This window comes from Mytilus edulis, chromosome 7 (genome assembly GCF_963676685.1).
Source record: "Mytilus edulis chromosome 7, xbMytEdul2.2, whole genome shotgun sequence".
NCBI classification, from domain to species: Eukaryota; Metazoa; Mollusca; class Bivalvia; order Mytilida; family Mytilidae; genus Mytilus; species Mytilus edulis.
Genome location: NC_092350.1, coordinates 28,563,255 through 28,581,577, shown reverse-complemented (window position 1 = coordinate 28,581,577; position 18,323 = coordinate 28,563,255). Strand labels below are relative to the sequence as shown.

At 33.7% G+C, this 18,323-nt stretch overlaps 1 protein-coding gene across 4 annotated transcripts in view; it reads left to right on the top strand.

The window, feature by feature from the left end:
• LOC139481184 (large ribosomal subunit protein eL32-like) overlaps positions 1-18,323 on the top strand; it is a 26,543-nt gene extending 8,220 nt beyond the window's left edge. The window contains exons 1-4 of one of the 4 annotated variants that reach the window (XM_071264341.1): positions 8,777-8,800; positions 13,762-13,862; positions 16,631-16,783; positions 18,142-18,323. In XM_071264341.1, the coding sequence (XP_071120442.1) occupies positions 13,770-13,862; positions 16,631-16,783; positions 18,142-18,300 (405 nt within the window). In that variant the 5' untranslated portion in view covers positions 8,777-8,800; positions 13,762-13,769 and the 3' untranslated portion in view covers positions 18,301-18,323. Of the gene's footprint in view, positions 1-8,776; positions 8,814-8,952; positions 9,026-13,761; positions 13,863-16,630; positions 16,784-18,141 lie in introns of those variants that run through there. The other 3 variants (XM_071264340.1, XM_071264339.1, XM_071264342.1) reach the window with 3 other exon arrangements.

Sequence of the window (18,323 nt, the reverse complement as noted above, 5' to 3'; positions counted from 1 at the left end):
ATCCAATAAAATTTAAGTATGATGTATACAAGCTGAAACCCCGCCTATCTTAATTGCCATGCTTTACTCAGTGTCGATCAACCAAATAATTCAATCCAATCCACATTCAGTCACGTCTCAGTCATTACAGCTGAACGGACGTGCTGGGCCAGCTCTCCTTTACCCGCTATCTTCGATGAGGGTTTACAGTTAGATATCAACGACTTTTTAATTACTACTTAAGATGACAGAAACCGATCCATGCCGTACAGATAGACGTAGTAGTTGGCGTACCCGCGTTAACATGCACTCCAAAACCATTGTATTATGGGGAGTGTTATGCCGATTAACGTCCGAGGGCTGTATCCTAGGCTGTTGGGTGATACGACCTTCATTTCACTGCCTCACGGCTTTGGTCCTGATAATGCTTCCTGTCATCTTTCGAACTACGTCCGAGATCATCTACCAGTACTCCATCATCGAGGCTAGCGGGCTGCCAAGCTGACCAAACTGGCCCTGAAAGCAGCCGTTAGTGAAGAATAAAACAACAAAATAGTCAAAAACCAAAAACAACTCACCAAAACCAAGATGGCGGCCTCCATATTGCGACCTCCACTACTTGTTCCTGACCCATGGCACCAGAATATTTAAAGCTCACCAAACGCCTTCGGGCACCGAGCCGACCGTGCGAGGACTGAAAGGCCAGTCAAGGTCGTTAAACACCACCACATATATATACAAAGATTTGTCTTGCTAGCATGACAAGTCACGAATTAAGAATTTTGACCCCGTTGGCTTTCCATAATTGAGACAATCAGTTTGCAAACCCTCTTTGCTATCAGATAATAATACAATATCATCGGTATACAAAAGTGCATTTAACGAAACATCGCCAACTACAACTGGATCTGCATTGATATTTTCCAAGTCTTTAAGTATGTCGTTTATAAAAAAAAAATTAAAGAGGGCATTAAAGAGAAGAGGACTCAATACATCTCCTTGTTTAACACCACAGTTTGATTCAAATGATGGGCTAAGACCATTAGAAAATTTAATTCTACATGTTGTAGTAGAGTACATTGAAAATATTATATTAAAAATATGTTTTGGTATATTACTTTGAAGTAGTTTATGAAATAATCCTATTCTCCAAATTGTATCAAACGCTTTTCTAAGATCAATGAAAGCTGCATGTTAGCAGCAAATATTTTTTTGTTTTTTGATTTATAATTGCTAACAATAGATTTCAAGGAAAAGATGTGGTCTGCAGTTCTACTATCTTCTTTGAAGCCAATCTGGTTATTACTTATTAATTTGTTTACATTTATATTAGCAAGTAATCGAGAGAGGATTATTTTATTAAACAATTTTCCCAGGTTCGAAGTAATGGATAATATCCCTCTGTAATTACCAGGGTTACTTTTGCTTCCATTTTTAGCTCACCTGGTCCTTCCGTCGTCGTCCGTCGTAGTCCGTCGTCGTTAACTTTTACAATAATCTTCTCCTCTGAAACTACTGGGCCAAATTTAACCAAACTTGGCCACAATCATCATTGGGGTATCTAGTTTGAAAAATGTGTGGCGTGACCCGGCCAACCAACCAAGATGGCCGCCATGGCTAAAAATAGAACCTAGGGGTAAAATGTAGATTTTGGCTTATAACTCTGAAACCAAAGCATTTAGAGCAAATCTGACTGGGGTAAAATTGTCTATTAGGTCAAGATCTATCTGCCTGGAAATTTTCAGACAAATCAGACAACCCGTTGTTGGGTTGCTGCCACCAAATTAGTAATTTTAAATAAAATTTTGCAGTTTTTGGTTATTATCTTGAATATTATTATGGATTGAGATAAACTGTAAACAGCAATAATGTTCAGCAAAGTAAGATCTACAAATAAGTCAAACATGACCTAAATTGTCAGTTGACCCCTTAAGGAGTTATTGCCCTTTATAGTCAATGTTTAACCATTTTCAAAAATTTTAGTATTCTTTTAAAAAAAATCTTCTCCTTTGAAACTACTGGGACAAATTCAACAAAACTTGGCCACAATCATCATTGGGGTATCTAGTTTAAAAAATGTATGGCGTGACCTGGCTAACCAACCAAGATGGCCACCATGGCTAAAAATAGTACATAGGGGTGACATGTAGATTTTGGCTTTTTTTTTAAATTTTCAGACAAAGCAGACAACCCCTTGTTGGGTTTCGGGTTTCTGCCCCCAAATTGGTAATTTTGAATAAATTTTTGCAGTTTTTGGTTATTATCTTGAATATTATTATAGATAGAGATAAACTGTAAACAGCAATAATGTTCAGCAAAGAAAGATCTACAATTTAGTTAAACATGACCAAAATTTTCAAATGACCCCTTAAGGAGTTATTGCCCTTTATAGTCAATTTTTTGTATAAATTTTTAGAAAATTATTTTCCACTGTAATTACTGGGCCAAGTTCATTATAGCTAGAGATAATTGTAGCAACAAGAATGTGCAGTAAAGTAAGATCTACAAACACATCACCATCACCAAAACACAATTAGTCATGAATTTATGTGTCCATTGTTTAATATGCACACAGACCAAGGTGAGCGACTTCAGAGCCTCTAGTTATGTAGAAGTACTAAAAATATTTCATTCCAAACTTTTGGAAATTTTCCATTATTTAAAATAAAGTTAAATAGCTTTTGTAATGGTTTTGTTAAGACTGATATTCCATTTTTCAACATTTCATTTGAAATAAGATCAGAAGCTGTGCTTTTCCCATTTTTAAGGGACTTAATTGCCTTTAAATTACGATCTCACTTATTTAAATGTGTTCCTGAAAGTCATTTGTCCTGTTGTTTTTTTGAAAATCATCAAATGATGTTTCAAAATTTTTGAGAATTTTTTCTTGAAATGGGTTAAAACTCTCGTCCGTTTTGTTTAGTTTTTTAAAATAGCTGATAAATTCATCTTGTGAAAAATGTACAGAATTGTATAGTTGAAAGTAATATCCTGAAATATTAAAGGGACACTATAGCTATCAAATTTATGTTCACCGATATGACTCTAATTCTCATATTTGTTTTATAACAATGTAAAACATTTATCTAAATGATAAAATGTATTGAATAAACGGTTAATTAGAAATGGTGTTGAGTCCCTTTATATAAACAAAACGGAACTGAGACAAAAAACTTAAGGTTTCAACAGACGTAGAAATTGATGATTAATGAAATATTTAAACCTAATATGTTGCTATCGCTGGCTATTGTTCTTGTAGGATCAATGGAAGTAGTTTCTTAATGCTAACAGTATAATATTGAAGACTGGCTTGCTCATTTTGATAGATCACAAGTCTAAATTTTACACGTTACGATAGCCGGTAATATAAACTCGTTACATAGTGTGCTAGTGACGTAATACGGTATATACGGGGTCAGTAAATTCAGGCCATATAGGGATTCGAGCGACGAAGCTTGAATCCCCATATGGAATTTACTGACCCCATATGCACCGTATTATGTCACTAGCATGATATGTAACTAATAAGGTCTATTTAATTTCATTTATAGCCTAAAAATATATGTAAATCATCATTTTTACCTGTAAATGAATGATTTTATTAGGATATATACTAAATTATATGTCTCTAACGCTATCAATCAATTTTTGTATCGTTCCCTATAAAACAGTTAATTGCACCAGGGACACTTAGTTTGGAGGGGAGACACTTATACCTTGTATTAAACGTGTGCTATGTGGATTAACCATTGGAGTAGTTTCTGTCACTGTGACGTTGCGGTATTTTTTGTAAATCTTGTATTTGCTATGTTCTGATTCTGTCTATCTATATATATATAATATAACATCTTTCCAAACTGGATAAAATCCAAGTATTCTATAAATAGTAATAACCCGATTTCATTGACTCGTATAAGGCGTCAGTTCGTACGGTCCGTCATATTTGAAAATTACAGTTCATGGAATATTTCGCAGCAACCCGGGCCGGAATTTTATGTTTCAAAATTATTTTTAGAAAAACCTACATATGTATTTGAAATGAAAGACTTGATGTCTTTGATGGTTTAAAGACAAATTGATAATAATTAAAGACATTTGGCAACTGCATGTGCTTTCTTTGATGGATGGTTGTAAAAAAAAAAAAAATATCTATGGAGAAATAACATGATCACAAATGTGGTGCGCGCTGAGTAACACGCAAATCTATGTCTATGATCTGATAGACATAACGCAGCAGTCAAAATTATAATTATATTATACAAATGTTGACTAGTTCACATGATATTTTGAAGAAACATCAGTTATATTACAGAAATTGTTCTGATACTGAAAAAGATCTTTACAATATTCATGATCAAAGTAAGAGCATGCCAACGTTCATTAGAATGGTGTATGGTCCTATAGGTTTGCAAAAGGTTGACTATTCACAAATAAAAAAGCATAAAACGAAACAACATTCAGTGTTTTGACACATCTTCAATTCAATTCTTTATTTACACTCAGACACAAAATATGTGTTACATGAGGACAAATTACAAATCAAATACAATAAATGACAGAAAAGACAGGTAACTATTAACAAAAGTGCAGTACAGATGGGTATGTTGTATAATATTTCGGTATATATTTCTTCCGAAGTTCAGTAATAGAACTATTATTACATACATATAAATAATGATATTCATCACTAAATTGAATGCATGATTCATTACATAAGATACATATGCGATCTGTTCTAGCGATGTTGTACCATCTGCCAGTTTCCATAGGAATTTTTAGGTTACATGTTCTCAGTTTTGAAATCCAGATTCTTTTATCCTCTGGAAGACGTAATAGATAATTTTCCAGACCAAACTAAGATTTAAATAACTTATAATATTCGCCACGAGACGAGTTATCAATATTACTAGACCACTTTTGAAGAAACTGATCTTGAAGAATCTGTTTTATAACGGGTTTGATAGTTGAATAATCAATGTATTGGTTGAAAAACATATAACCTAATCCTGAGTTGTCAAATATAGATTTTACAAATGACACCCATTTAAATTCACAAATACCATCAGCATGTAATTTGAAAATAAGCTTATACATAGAACTACTATAGGTTTGTTTTCATTTTTAGCCATTCTATTCCAAAACGATAACATTCTCAATTTTACTTTAATTTCTAGTGGAAACCTTCCTAATTCTCCATATACCATAACATTTGGAGTACTTGATCTCACATTAAGAATTCTCTTGCAAAATTGTAGATGAACTTTTTCAATTATATCAATGTTTTCAAATCCCCATATTTCTGATCCATACAATAAAATAGGTTCGACAAGATAATCAAACAATTTAAGTTAAATGTAAATTTCTAATCTTTGTATAAACAGCAAAAAGTGCTTTTTGCGACTGTTCTACAAGCTTTTTGCACAAACAAATGACCCATTATAATTAAGCAAAAGACCAAGATATGTATAGCTATCTACAATTTCAAGAGATGTACCATCAAGTTTAAAATCAAAATCCGTTTTCGATTTTCTTTTGCTAAATACCATCACTTTAGTTTTACCAATATTCACACTAAGTTTCCACATTTTACAATAATTTTCAAAAACTTTGACAGCATTTTGCATTTCATTATAATTATCAGCAAAAATAACAGTGTCATCTGCATACAACAAAACAAAAATTTCTAAAAATACATGTTATTCATTGTAACATTTTTCTTTAATTAATTCTAGAGGTAAAACATGAAGTTCTCTAAAGTAATCTTCTAAGTCATTTAAGAATATGGAAAACAAAAAGGGGAAAGATTTTCACCCTGACGAACTCCAATCATACAAGGGAAGAGAACTGATTTCGTATTGTTGTATTGAACACATGATTTGATATAAGTATACATATTATATTTAACTTGGAAACATTTTCCTTTTATCGGGCTTTTTTGTAATTTAAACCAAAGTCCAGTTCTCCAAATGGTATCAAAAGCCTTTCATAAATCTATGACTGATGTACAAAACGATTTTTTACCAAATGACAAATACAATGAAACAAGTACATGTATGACAAATATATTGTCTGTAGTTAAATGCCCTTTCCTAAAACCGGCTTGATTTTTAGAGATCAATTCCAGTTCATTAGAAAAGAAATTCAGTCGATCTTTCGTTTATAATCGAAGTGAAAAGTTTAGCCAGACAACTAATGAGTGTTATTGCTCAAAGTTGTCAGGATCTTGTGGATTTCCTTTATTCTTAAACACCGGCTTAATTAGGGAGCTACCATTTGATTTTTATGGGGGGGGGGGGGGGGGCTAGGATGAAAAATTTTGTCCTGCATATTTTTTTAGTTGTAATCTCTGTCCTGCCTTTTTATTTTTCACACTATTCAGTCCTGCCTTTTTTTTTATTAGTTTATCCTGACTTTTTTTACCTAAATTGTCATCCTGCCTTTTTTTTTTGCAAAGTCTCTCATTCTGCCTTTTTTTTTTAACTCAAAACTCCTGTCCTGCCTATTTTTTTCAAATTTCATCCTAGCCCCCCCCATAAAAATCAAATGGTAGCTCCCTTATACCCAGGAACCAACTATCTGGGATAATACCTGTGTCTAGCACAATGCTAAAAAGTTTACAATACATTGAGATAAACTCAGGTGGGGTGTTTTTAAGATATTCGTTTAGAATACTGTCAATCCCAGGTGCTTTACTATTTTTCAATTTTTTAATAGCTTCAGCAACTTCTGTCTGGGTTATAATCCCATTTAATATCTCATCATATATAGGATTGTCTTGAATGACAGCATCTATATCGATAGTAATATTCCCAGGTTTCATATCGTCTTGCATTTCATCCTCCGAATTTTCTTCAAATCTTTCCAGGGGCTTCGGTGGCCGAGTGGTCGAAGTGATTTCTACTGTAATCCGACTTGACAGACAACACTGAGGTTGTGCCTCGCTTGTGCGGGGGCACTCGACTCCAATCTAATTGACTAAGATCCTTTTCCTCCACCAATAAAAACTGGTCGCTATTAAATAGCCCAGTAACGGTGCACAAAAGCGAAAAAAATCTATAGTTTCCGTTTAATTTTTTCACAATACTGTTATAAACTCATGGTGATTTAGAGCTTGACGTATTATATACCTTCAGTTATGTTTATGTTATGGGCTTTTATTACGTGCCTTTTGGTACTTAAAACTTTCGTTTTGACTCCTTCATATTATTAACCAACATCTCCGTTAAATAACAACAAAACACAAATTTAGTGCACAAAAAGATCTAGAGCACAAATAAAGCCGGCCCGACAAATCACACGTTTATTAAGAACAGGTAAAATGATTGTAAATGATAATAGCTAAGATTTTGACAGTAGAAGTTGAAGAAAATTTAAAACAATTCCAAACATTTATGATTGCGTTGGATAAAAACCACATTTTTTTATACGTGTGCATGTAACAAATTTCGTTGTAGAAGGGTCTAAATACAGCACAAACAATATTTTCCAAAAGAGCAACAGGGTGAACAACTAATGTTCTTAAACCCTGTTGACTGCTATTGGCGATTGCCAAATAAATTGATCACAAGGTGTAACAAAATGGATCTCTATATTGATTTAATACCAAGTAGAAAACGATAAACTTGCGGCAAAGATGGTAAACCACAAAATGTAGTGGTAATATATATAATTTATATATTTCATTCCCAAACGTGTCCTTTCCCCCAAACGTGTATGTTCCCTCAGACGTGTTTATTTGCCCACACGTGTTTATTTGCCCACACGTGTTCTTAAAATCCCCAAATCTCCCATACATGTCTAATTTCACTTCCCCAAACGTGTCTGAAAATTTTATATAGATCTTTTAAAAAGATTAAAGCCGCACACAAAAGACATAAATGCTGGAGTATTTTGGCACAATTACTGGAAATTAACAAAGAAACAGAGTTTTAAGAAGAAAATCCAAAATTTGTTAGAATTAGTTTAATTGTTCAACGCCGCTATTGAATTTATATTCAAATCAGTATACGCGGGAAAGAATTAGTTTGACTTGCAACATATAGATTAACTCTTTCACTGTTGATTGCCTAAAGTCCAGACGAGTTACAAATATTTCAGACATATTCAGGACGACAAAGTATAAACAATAAATACATAAGGTAGATCTAAATATATTTCCCTACACGAGCCTAGGCCTGATGTGGACATAACAACCCCATTATGACAGGACATGGCTGCGTACGTTTACGTCCAACAGGTCCAAAAGGATGCCAAACTTTGGCAAGGATTTAACTGTGGGTTGGAAGAAGACCTAATTAATCCTTTTTCTATTCTCCATTCACACTTTCAGGTAGGACCATAGATGAAATTGTAAATTTAAAGGAATAAAGGCCAATAGAAGAACAATAACCAAAAGTTATTAAACAAAACTATATTGGTGGACATGTGGTTACATAAAGGTCAAACATTGAATTAATTAAATGAGCATTTGAAAATATTGACAATATTAAGCATTATTTCCAAGTGCTCCAATATATTGGAGCCAGTCGGTCTACCGGGAAGACTGAGAAAAAGGTACCCAGAAGTTAAAAAAAACATGGCAAACTCATTCATATTCGTGACACATAGCATGACCATTTAAATAGTAATTGGTTATACCAAGGATTTGTATAGTATATACTATACAAATCCTTGGTTATACAAAAACTAGTCGAGGAATCTGTATACATATAGTAGTTACGAATAGTACGTGATTTGTCATGTTTTTAGTCTCATATACAGGTTATTAGGCGTATCCCATTCGGAAGATAGAGTTGTCTTTCATACATAGCTTCCTTTTCCGGTAATATCTTAAAAGTATGTCTGTTATTGAAATTGTTTTAAAATCCAAGCAAATCTGTTATTAAAATACAATGTTTGGACATAACAAATAATACAATTTAACACTTCGTTTATTGAGATGACTTTATAACTACTTACAGCACTATTTCCGCTACATTTTAATCGTATATGCACTCAACAAGAAACCCGTGGCCAACATTGATATCTAGAATTATTCTTGTAATTGGTAACATTTAATGTGTCAGATATTATAATGTTATTGTAGATTTAGTTTATACTTTTTCACTACGGCAAAGCAGAATATAATGATTCACACAATTTTAATATCCTGCAAGCTCTGGGATCAAGGACCAGAGGATTAATTTTTGCAAGATGCAGAGAAATGTTGTATTTATATAGTTCTACTCTTTATTAAGCTCCACGCTCCGGCTTTCTCAATCTATAAAAACTGGCCGCCACGAAATAATCTAAAAGCGGTGTGTAAAAGTGGTGTTATAACACTAAAAATCAAAACAATCTATGTGGCACCCTATGATATATCAGAAAGGCGTTACATATGAATTATTTTATGACAGTTGTGTTATCGGCACACATTTTACTGTTAAGCCAACAATGATGATAAAAAAACTTTCCCTCACACTGATGTATTCTGATGTGTAAGTTTTATTCTGAAATTGGCTGTCTGTTTGGGCTTGCATTTATATTTATCTAGCATGACTTCTGATCAGGTTGGGTATTCGAACAAACCTTCAAAGTAATGACCCATTTTTATGAGGGTATTTCATGTGATAAAAACATTTCTTTTATAAAACAGCTGAGTACAAAAGTGCACATATATACATACCAAAATTGAGTGTCAAAGTTCCACCCTAAATTCTCTCTTGCTTCAGCTTTATGACGTCGTATACGTATAGGAAGGTGTGGAAGATTTTTTTTAAATAGCATTTCAAGACGTCATAATTATTTGGACTAGGTCATTAGAGGGCTTTTTGCCAACCAGTTAAAGGGTGTAATTGAGTGGACAGTAGCAAATTTAATTCAGGTGTCAGTCTGCACCAAAAACTTTTTTGAACTACTGGTCCAAAGACCAATATTCAGGCATTTTTCTTATTTGTCTAAACAAACTTTTGCATAAAACTTGGTAGTCCGAATGAAATTTTACTAGTCTTGAGCATTGGACTAGTGGCTAACCATGTAGACTGAGGTGTTTGTTTATTTTTACACCACCAGCTGGATTGGAAAAAAAATGCATTTTACTTTTATGTCTAGTGGATGCCAGGCCTTAAACTTTTTCCATCTGCACATACATTTTGTAAGTTTTTGATGTTTAAATACAGCTATTTTTGTCAATTTGTTATGCTGAACCATAAACAATGATATAGCTTCATTTGTCACCCTGTGATAATATCCAAAAGGCATTAGATTTGATTAATTTTAAATGACAGCCACATTTGTGTTATTATACCCCATGCAACGAAGTTGCGGAGGGTATAATGTTTTTGGTCCGTCCGTCCGTCCGTCAGTCCTGTTTCTTGTCATCGCAACTCCTCTCAAACCACACAACAGAATTTCACGAAACCTTTTCAGATAATAAGGACATACTATGTAGTTGTGCATATCGACGGGAAATTGCGATTCAATTTTTTTTCTAGGAGTTACGCCCCTTTGAACTTATTTACTTTAATGTACTACTGCAACAGTTTGTCATCGCAACTCCTCTCAAACCACACAACAGAATTTCACGAAACCTTTTCAGATAATAAGGACATACTATGTAGTTGTGCATTTCGACGGGAAATTGCGATTCAATTTTTTTTCTCTGAGTTACGCCCCTTTGAACTTATTTACTTTAATGTACTACTGCAACAGTTTGTCATCGCAACTCCTCTCAAACCACACAACAGAATTTCATCAAACCTTTTCAGATAATAAGGACATACTATGTAGTTGTGCATATCGACGGGAAATTGTGATTCAATTTTTTTTCTAGGAGTTACGCCCCTTTGAACTTATTTACTTTAATGTACTACTGCAACAGTTTGTCATCGCAACTCCTCTCAAACCACACAACAGAATTTCACGAAACCTTTTCAGATAATAAGGACATACTATGTAGTTGTGCATATCAACGGGAAATTGCGATTCAATTTTTTTTCTTATACAATTTTTTTTCTTATACTTATTTAATTTCTCCAATGACAATGTGGGGACATGGGGTATGTGAGCGTGCTCACTAAGGTTCTTTAATTGGAACATATTTTGAGCCAACGATGATGATAAAAAAACTTTCCCTCACACTGATGTATTCTGATGTGTAAGTTTTATTCTGAAATTGGCCGTTTGACTTTCGACGCATTATTAGTTTCACAGTGTGCAATTGTCTGAATGCAGAAATTTTATCACGTTAATAAATTCATACAGGGTGAGACAAATTTTGGAATATTCCTGGACTTCAATCTTCCTCATACCTGTCAACTGTCACTATTTGCGGGGGATTTTCCCCATGGAGGCTCCCAAATGGAAATTTTGAAAGAGTAATTTTGTCCACAATTTAAAGCAGAACTATTAATTTCAAAATGGCTATAGGCTTTTAAAAGTATAAAGAAGCCAAAAAACAACATTAAAATAAATTTGAAGGCCCCTTAGAGGTTTTGAAAGACCAAGAGCCATCTTGCACGTAAAACCCCCATGGGCATTTTGAAAAGTGGCCTTGTTATGGAATCTAAAAGGATCCCTATTTTAGCGAAGTCCAAAATATAATGAAGTTTACCTTTTTAACCGGATTTTTGTGACAAAAATGTCGGTTATTGATTTGGGGATGTACGTCGGGCGGGCGGGCGGCAATCAAATGTTGTCCGTGCATTAACTCATGAACCGTTCAACCAAAGCTTTTAAAATTTTAATATGTTATTACTGACAACTATACGAAGGTCAAGTTCAATAATGGCGATTTTGACTTTTACCGTTCAGGAGTTATGGTTCTTGAAAGATTGAAAAATGGAGTTGTCCGTGCATTTAAGCATGAACTGTTCTACCAAAGCTTCCCAAATTTTAATATGTTGTTACTAATGAAAGAATGGAGGTCAAGTTCAATAATGACGAATTTGACTTTTACCGTTCAGGAGTTATGGTTCTTGAAAGATTGAAAAATGGAGTTTCCAGTTGTGTCTGTGCATTTATGCATGAACTGTTCTACCAAAGCTTCCGAAATTTTAATATGCTGTTACTGATGACAAAATGGAGGTCAAGTTCAATAATGATGATTTTGACTTTTACCGTTGAGGAGTTATGGTTCTTGAAAGATTGAAAAATGGTTTTTCCCGTCGTGTCCGTGCATTTTCTCATGAACCATTCAACCAAAGCTTTTGAAATTTTAAAATGTTGTTACTGATGACAAAATAGAGGTCAAGTTCAATAATGACGATTTTGACTTTTACTGTTCAGGAGTTATGGTTCTTGAAAGATCGTTAAATGGCGTTTCCATTCAGGTTGTTGCATTTACTCATGAACCATTCAATCTAAGCTTTTCAAATTTTAATATGTTGATACTGATGACAAAATGGAGGTCAAATTTGATATTGACGATTTTCACTTTCACCATTCATCAGTAATGGTTCTTGTGATATTGCCAGGACACAAATAAATGTTAAATAAATCCGGTTTGCTGTCGTTGTGACAGCCTCTTGTTTAAGTTAAAATGACCCAAGTTTTTCTTTTTTCTTTTCTGCAACAGCAAAATAACCTATTTCTTAGGGAGAACTCCTTGTTTAAGGTATCCATTTGGGGGATTGTTTCCAACCTGTTGATGCATGTCAGTATTTGCTGACTGGATATCTTAATTACTTTTCATTGAAAGACATTGCAATTTACCGCCTGTCCCAAGTCAGAAGCCTGTGGCCTTTGTTAGTCTTGTATGATTTTTAATTTTAGTTTCTTGTTTATAATTCAGAGTTTAGTATGACGTCCATTATCACTGTACTAGTATACATATTTTTAGGGGCCAGCTGAAGGACACCTACGGGTGCGGGAATTCTCGCTACATTGAAGACCCATGGGTGGCCTTCGACTGTTGTCTGCTCTTTGGTTGGGTTGTTGTCGGGACATATTCCCCATTTCCTTTCTCAATTTTATGACATTTGTGTTGTTACACATATTTTAAGCCAACAATGATGATAGAAAAACTTTCCCTCACACTGATGTATTCTGATGTGTAAGTTTTATTCTGAAATTGGCTTTGTCTTTTGAATAGCATTTATATTTATCCATATGAACCTTGTCATTATTTGCTGACTGGAAATTTTGATTACTTTTCATCTTTAATTGTTTAATAATAATCAGTATATAAAGGGGCTATATAATGTGAATATAATGGCACGATAGATCTACAAATTCCAATTTCTGATTCTTTGGCATTGACACTTTAATTTGTGAACATTTTAAAACCTGATAAATCAGTTCATCTACAAAAATCTATAATGTCGTGTTGTTTTTAAATGACTTCACATGTTCACACCAGGTATCCCGATCAGAAAATATGGGGGGTGGGATTTGAAACTAGGGGAACAATTAATGAAAAAAGTTTGTTTCGCTGTGTTGGTAAAATCTGGATCCCATCCCACCAAGTAATAAGCTTAAGGCTGTGTTTGATATGGATCCAGATTTAACCTTAGTACCCATTGTTAAAAACTTTTCATTATTTGCACTGTAATTTCAAATCAAGATATCAGTGTGATCTTCCCAAAAAATCTTCTGAAGATTTGGAAAGCATTAGTTTATTGGAAAAGAGAACAATGCCACTTACTTTTCGAAAGCTCTGGCGTGTCTGGTGTTTGCATATATTTAAACCTGAGTGGATGTCAAGTGAAACATCATTCTTTGGTCAGTAGTAATAGTTTATATATGCAGTTGACTACATTATTCTGTAAAAGAATTAGCTATTATTATTTTCATTTTTTGTTTTAGTTACCAAAATGGCGATCCGACCCCTTGTGAAAAATAAACAGTTGAAGAAGAGAACAAAGAAGTTCATCAGACATCAATCTGACAGATATGTTAAAGTGAAGGTAAAGTAGTACATATATATGGTGATCTAATAAAAAAATTTACTAATCCATTGTTCACACGTAACCAGGATTTAATAGGTCAGAATAACCATCTTTTTATCGAGATTGATAAATCCCTAGCAAATTTACTATAATAAGCCAAAAATGATGATAAAAAAACTTTCCCTCAACTGAAAAATCTGATGTGTAAGTTATATTCTGAAGTTGGCTATTTATCAATGTAATATATGCTCAGATATTCAAGTCACAAAAAGAGGCCTCAGTGGCCAAGTGATCTAAGTAGTTGATACTGTAATCACTAGCCAGTCAACAATGGGGTTGTGAGTTCGAACCCCGCTCATGCAGGTGCACTCGACTCCAATCTCGATTGACTTGGACTGTCAGATTTCCTATTGAAGGTATGGCTTCCTCCACCTTTAAAAACATGCCGCCGAAGAATAGCCTAAATGCAGTGCTTAAAAGTGGTGTTAAAACACCAAAAACCAAATCAAATCAAGTCACAAAACAATGTTACACATGTCAAGAAAATTAAATAACTTTTGCAAGGTGCAGGAATCTAATGTCTGTTCTAAAAATAAAATGATGTCATTGTTCAAGTCATCTTTAAAAATTTGAAGTTATCTCCCATTGTCCAGAATTTTAGGTCAATCAACTAAACAACCAATATTTTATTGACATGATTGTCAATGCAATATCTAATTTTACTTCCCACTGAGAAATTTAACCACTCTGTGCTTACAAGCACTTTGATTATACAGGTTATCTAAATGCAACTTTTGTTTGTCCTGGACAAATGAAGACTTTATAATGAACCCTTTTTACCAAAGATAGTTAGTCTTGCAAGCTTTTAGTCACCGTTTAAAGTATTGTTTGCAAATAAATTGTGTTTGCTTAAGCTCTAGGAATGCAAATTTCAAATAAAAAGCCAAAAATGATGATAGAAAAACTTTCCCTCAACTGAAATAATTTGATGTGTAAGTTATATTCTGAAGTTGGCCATCTTTAAACATGTGTAATCTTCTCACTTTTATGGTCCCCTGAGCCAAGTTAAAGTTTTAGACATCTTAGAATAATGGTACATATCATACCATTTTCAGATTTTAGAGAAAATTAAATGTATTTTCCATTCATATCAGTTTAAAGGTGTTAAAAATTGAAAATCAAGTAGAATCTGGTTTTAACCCTTTCAACGCTACACAAAAAAAATAGAAAAATGGCTGCTGCTGCTGCATTTTTTTGTGTTCATTCATTAGAACAGTATATTCTATTTCAGACTGCTGTATCTTTTTTATTATAAGAGATACAGAAAAAGTTATTGCATGAAAAATGCTCAGGAGAGTATGAACTGTAATGTTAGGCAGTTATTTCAGTAAAATTTTTATTAGGTTACCTGCATTTTCAGGTAATTAACAGGTAAAAGGTGTAATTTGTTACATTTGTGTTGAATTTTGAATAAAAACTACTTTTCGTCTTCATCTATTTTGTTTTTTTATCTGCCATATAATGAAGAAGACACCAATTGCTCGATTCCGTAGCTTATTGCACCATACACAACGTATTATGTAATCATGGCACAAATCAGTGGCTCCGTCTTCAAAAATTTCAGTCAACCTCCGTTTTCCCCCCTTTTTCTACGTCTCGTAATGATCGATCAAATCATATTTCCCACACGAATTGAATGTAATAAACACATTGAGATAACATGAAACCTTTTAACTAATCCTTGTCATCAGTTTCGCCATAGAAATGCTGAAATATTTCCATATTTACAGCTTCGTTTCCGATTTCCGCCATTTGCATTTGTCAAAATATTTGTTTTTATTTTCCTTCAATTTTCCTTCTACTGCATGATTTTACAATAAAAATTCCCGGGATTTCAAGCGCAAATGAGACCTTGCATATCCTCGATTCATACAAGGAAAAATTAGAGAGGATCCGAATGAAAACCGAATGGTTTAAGAGTCCTTATGAAAAATCCGTTGTCATCGCGGCATATGCCGCGAATAGCAGTGGCGGACGGCGTATGTCATCACGGCATATGCCGTGTATAGCGTTGAAAGGGTTAACAATGTTTTGAAAGTAAGACCACAGTTACATAATGATGATATCAGATAGCTTCTTTAACACATGTATATATAATTTGTCTGATTCATTTAAAGCCACTTAAATCTGTTCAATCTTATAAAAAGTGAAGGCAGAATTTTTTTTAAAGGTTGTCTAAATGCAACTAATGCTTATCCTGCACACATAAAAAGTCTAGTTAGTCTTGCATTCTTTCAGTCACTGCTATAAGTATTGTTTGCATATACATTGTGTTAGCACTAAGAATGCAAATTTAGTATAAAAAAGCCAAAGATGATGATAAAAAAACTTTCCCTCAACTGAAATAATTTGATGTGTAAGTTATATTCTGAAGTTGGCTATCTTAAAACTATTTTGTCTTGAATTCCATTTATGGGGTTCACATAAGAAACAAAATTAACTTTATATCTGAAGCTTGGATAAAGGGTTGTTGACATATTTTGTTAAAAAAAAAAGAAGACCAGATCTTACACAGTTAACTTTCTGAATTTTTACCTTCAAACTGCATTAGCTAGGTCATTACAGTTGAATAACCACATTTTAAGGGCAGACATGTATCCAAAGTATTTTAAAAGCAAAATATCCACATGAATTTAAATTTCCTAACCATTAGTTACCTCTAGTTATTCAATGTTTGTAAAAATAGTATGCAACTAATTAACTAAATAGACATTTATCTTTTTCAGACCAACTGGAGGAAGCCCAAGGGTATTGACAACAGAGTCAGGAGGCGCTTCAAGGGGCAGTTTTTGATGCCAAATATTGGTTATGGATCAAATAAGAAAACCAAACACTTGATGCCTGATGGTTTCCAAAAATTCCTTGTACATAATGTTAAGGTAATTCTTCCGTTGTATATTTTTGTTCATCCCTACTCAACTTGTTATAAGTTCCCTGCCAACGGTCAAGGGGACTTCAGGTATGCTTCACGTCCATCTCTTAGACACATTCCCCATTATCATGTCTGTCTGTCCATCCCTCAGTGTTGCAAATTAGTATTCCACTTTTTTTCTTCCTGCTTCCAAGAAGATAGTGATTTGGTGTTTTGTTTTATCATGACAAGTTACTGATGAGGAGTTCGAATTTTGTGCATAGTTATGGTCCTTAAACTAAGAATACTCGCGTTTAAGTTTTCTGCACTTTTTATCATCATGATTGAAGATATTGATTTGATAATTGTTATATGATTTTATCATAACAAGTTACAGACCAAGTTCAAAATTTGTTTTGGTCTGATGATTTTGTTCAGATTTATCGTCCTTTGGCTTTTAAATTAAATTGCATAGAAATTGGGAATGTGTCAAAGAGCAGAAAACAGTCCAAGGTCACCAATGGGTCTTCAACACAAAGAGAAAAACCTACAACCAGAGGCAGGCTTCAGCTGGCCTCTAAACAAATATGTTTACTAGGTCAGTGAAAATGGACTTCACACTCGACACTGACACATACAAGTTGGTCTATGGTTGAAGGTTGTCTCATTGGCAATCATACCACATTTCTTTAATAAGCCTGGAGACAAAAATGTTCATTCCAAAATTATTCAAATATTTTGTTGTGTAGTGTATACATGGTTAAGAACCTTCAATTCATGTTACTTTGCAATTTTAATATTTTGAATAATTGAAAACTAGATTTTTTTTATGTCCCCACCTTAGTGGAGGGGCAATATGTTTTACTCTTGTCGGTACCAACACAAAGTTGGTTTCCATTCACTTAAGTATGCTTCAATGTTATGAAACTTATATACAATGCTTATTACCACACAAAACTCAGTTCAAGTGTGAATTTAAGTGGCGTCACTTTGAGTGTTCTAAAGTTATGTCCTTTACTGAATTTTACCTTGCCATTCTCCAACTGAGTTTACCTCAATCAAATGTTATGAAACTTATACACACTGCATTACCAGAAGTTTACCTCAACAAAATGAAACTTATACACAATACCACAAAACTCAGATGAAGTACAAATTTGGTTAACATCACTCAAACCCTTCTACAGTTATGTCCCTTTATAGTTTATATGACATGCAAGCTGGGGCAACATCTGTGTCTTGTGGACGGACCTGTCCCCAATTATTTTATTTTATCTTTGTACACATTTTTGAAAAGTGCACATTTCAATGAGTTTTTATTATGATTTGGTAATTTAATGTAGAAAAAATGTTATTTACTTAAAAAAAATTATTCTCTTTTAATAGGAATTGGAAGTCCTTTTGATGCAGAATAGAACATTTGCAGCTGAGATTGCACACAATGTTTCCAGCAGGAAAAGGAAAGAAATCGTTGAGCGTGCTCAGCAGTTGTCTATCAAAGTGACCAATCCAAATGCTAGACTGAGATCAGAGGACGATGAATAGAAAAATAAATGTGGCTAAATACA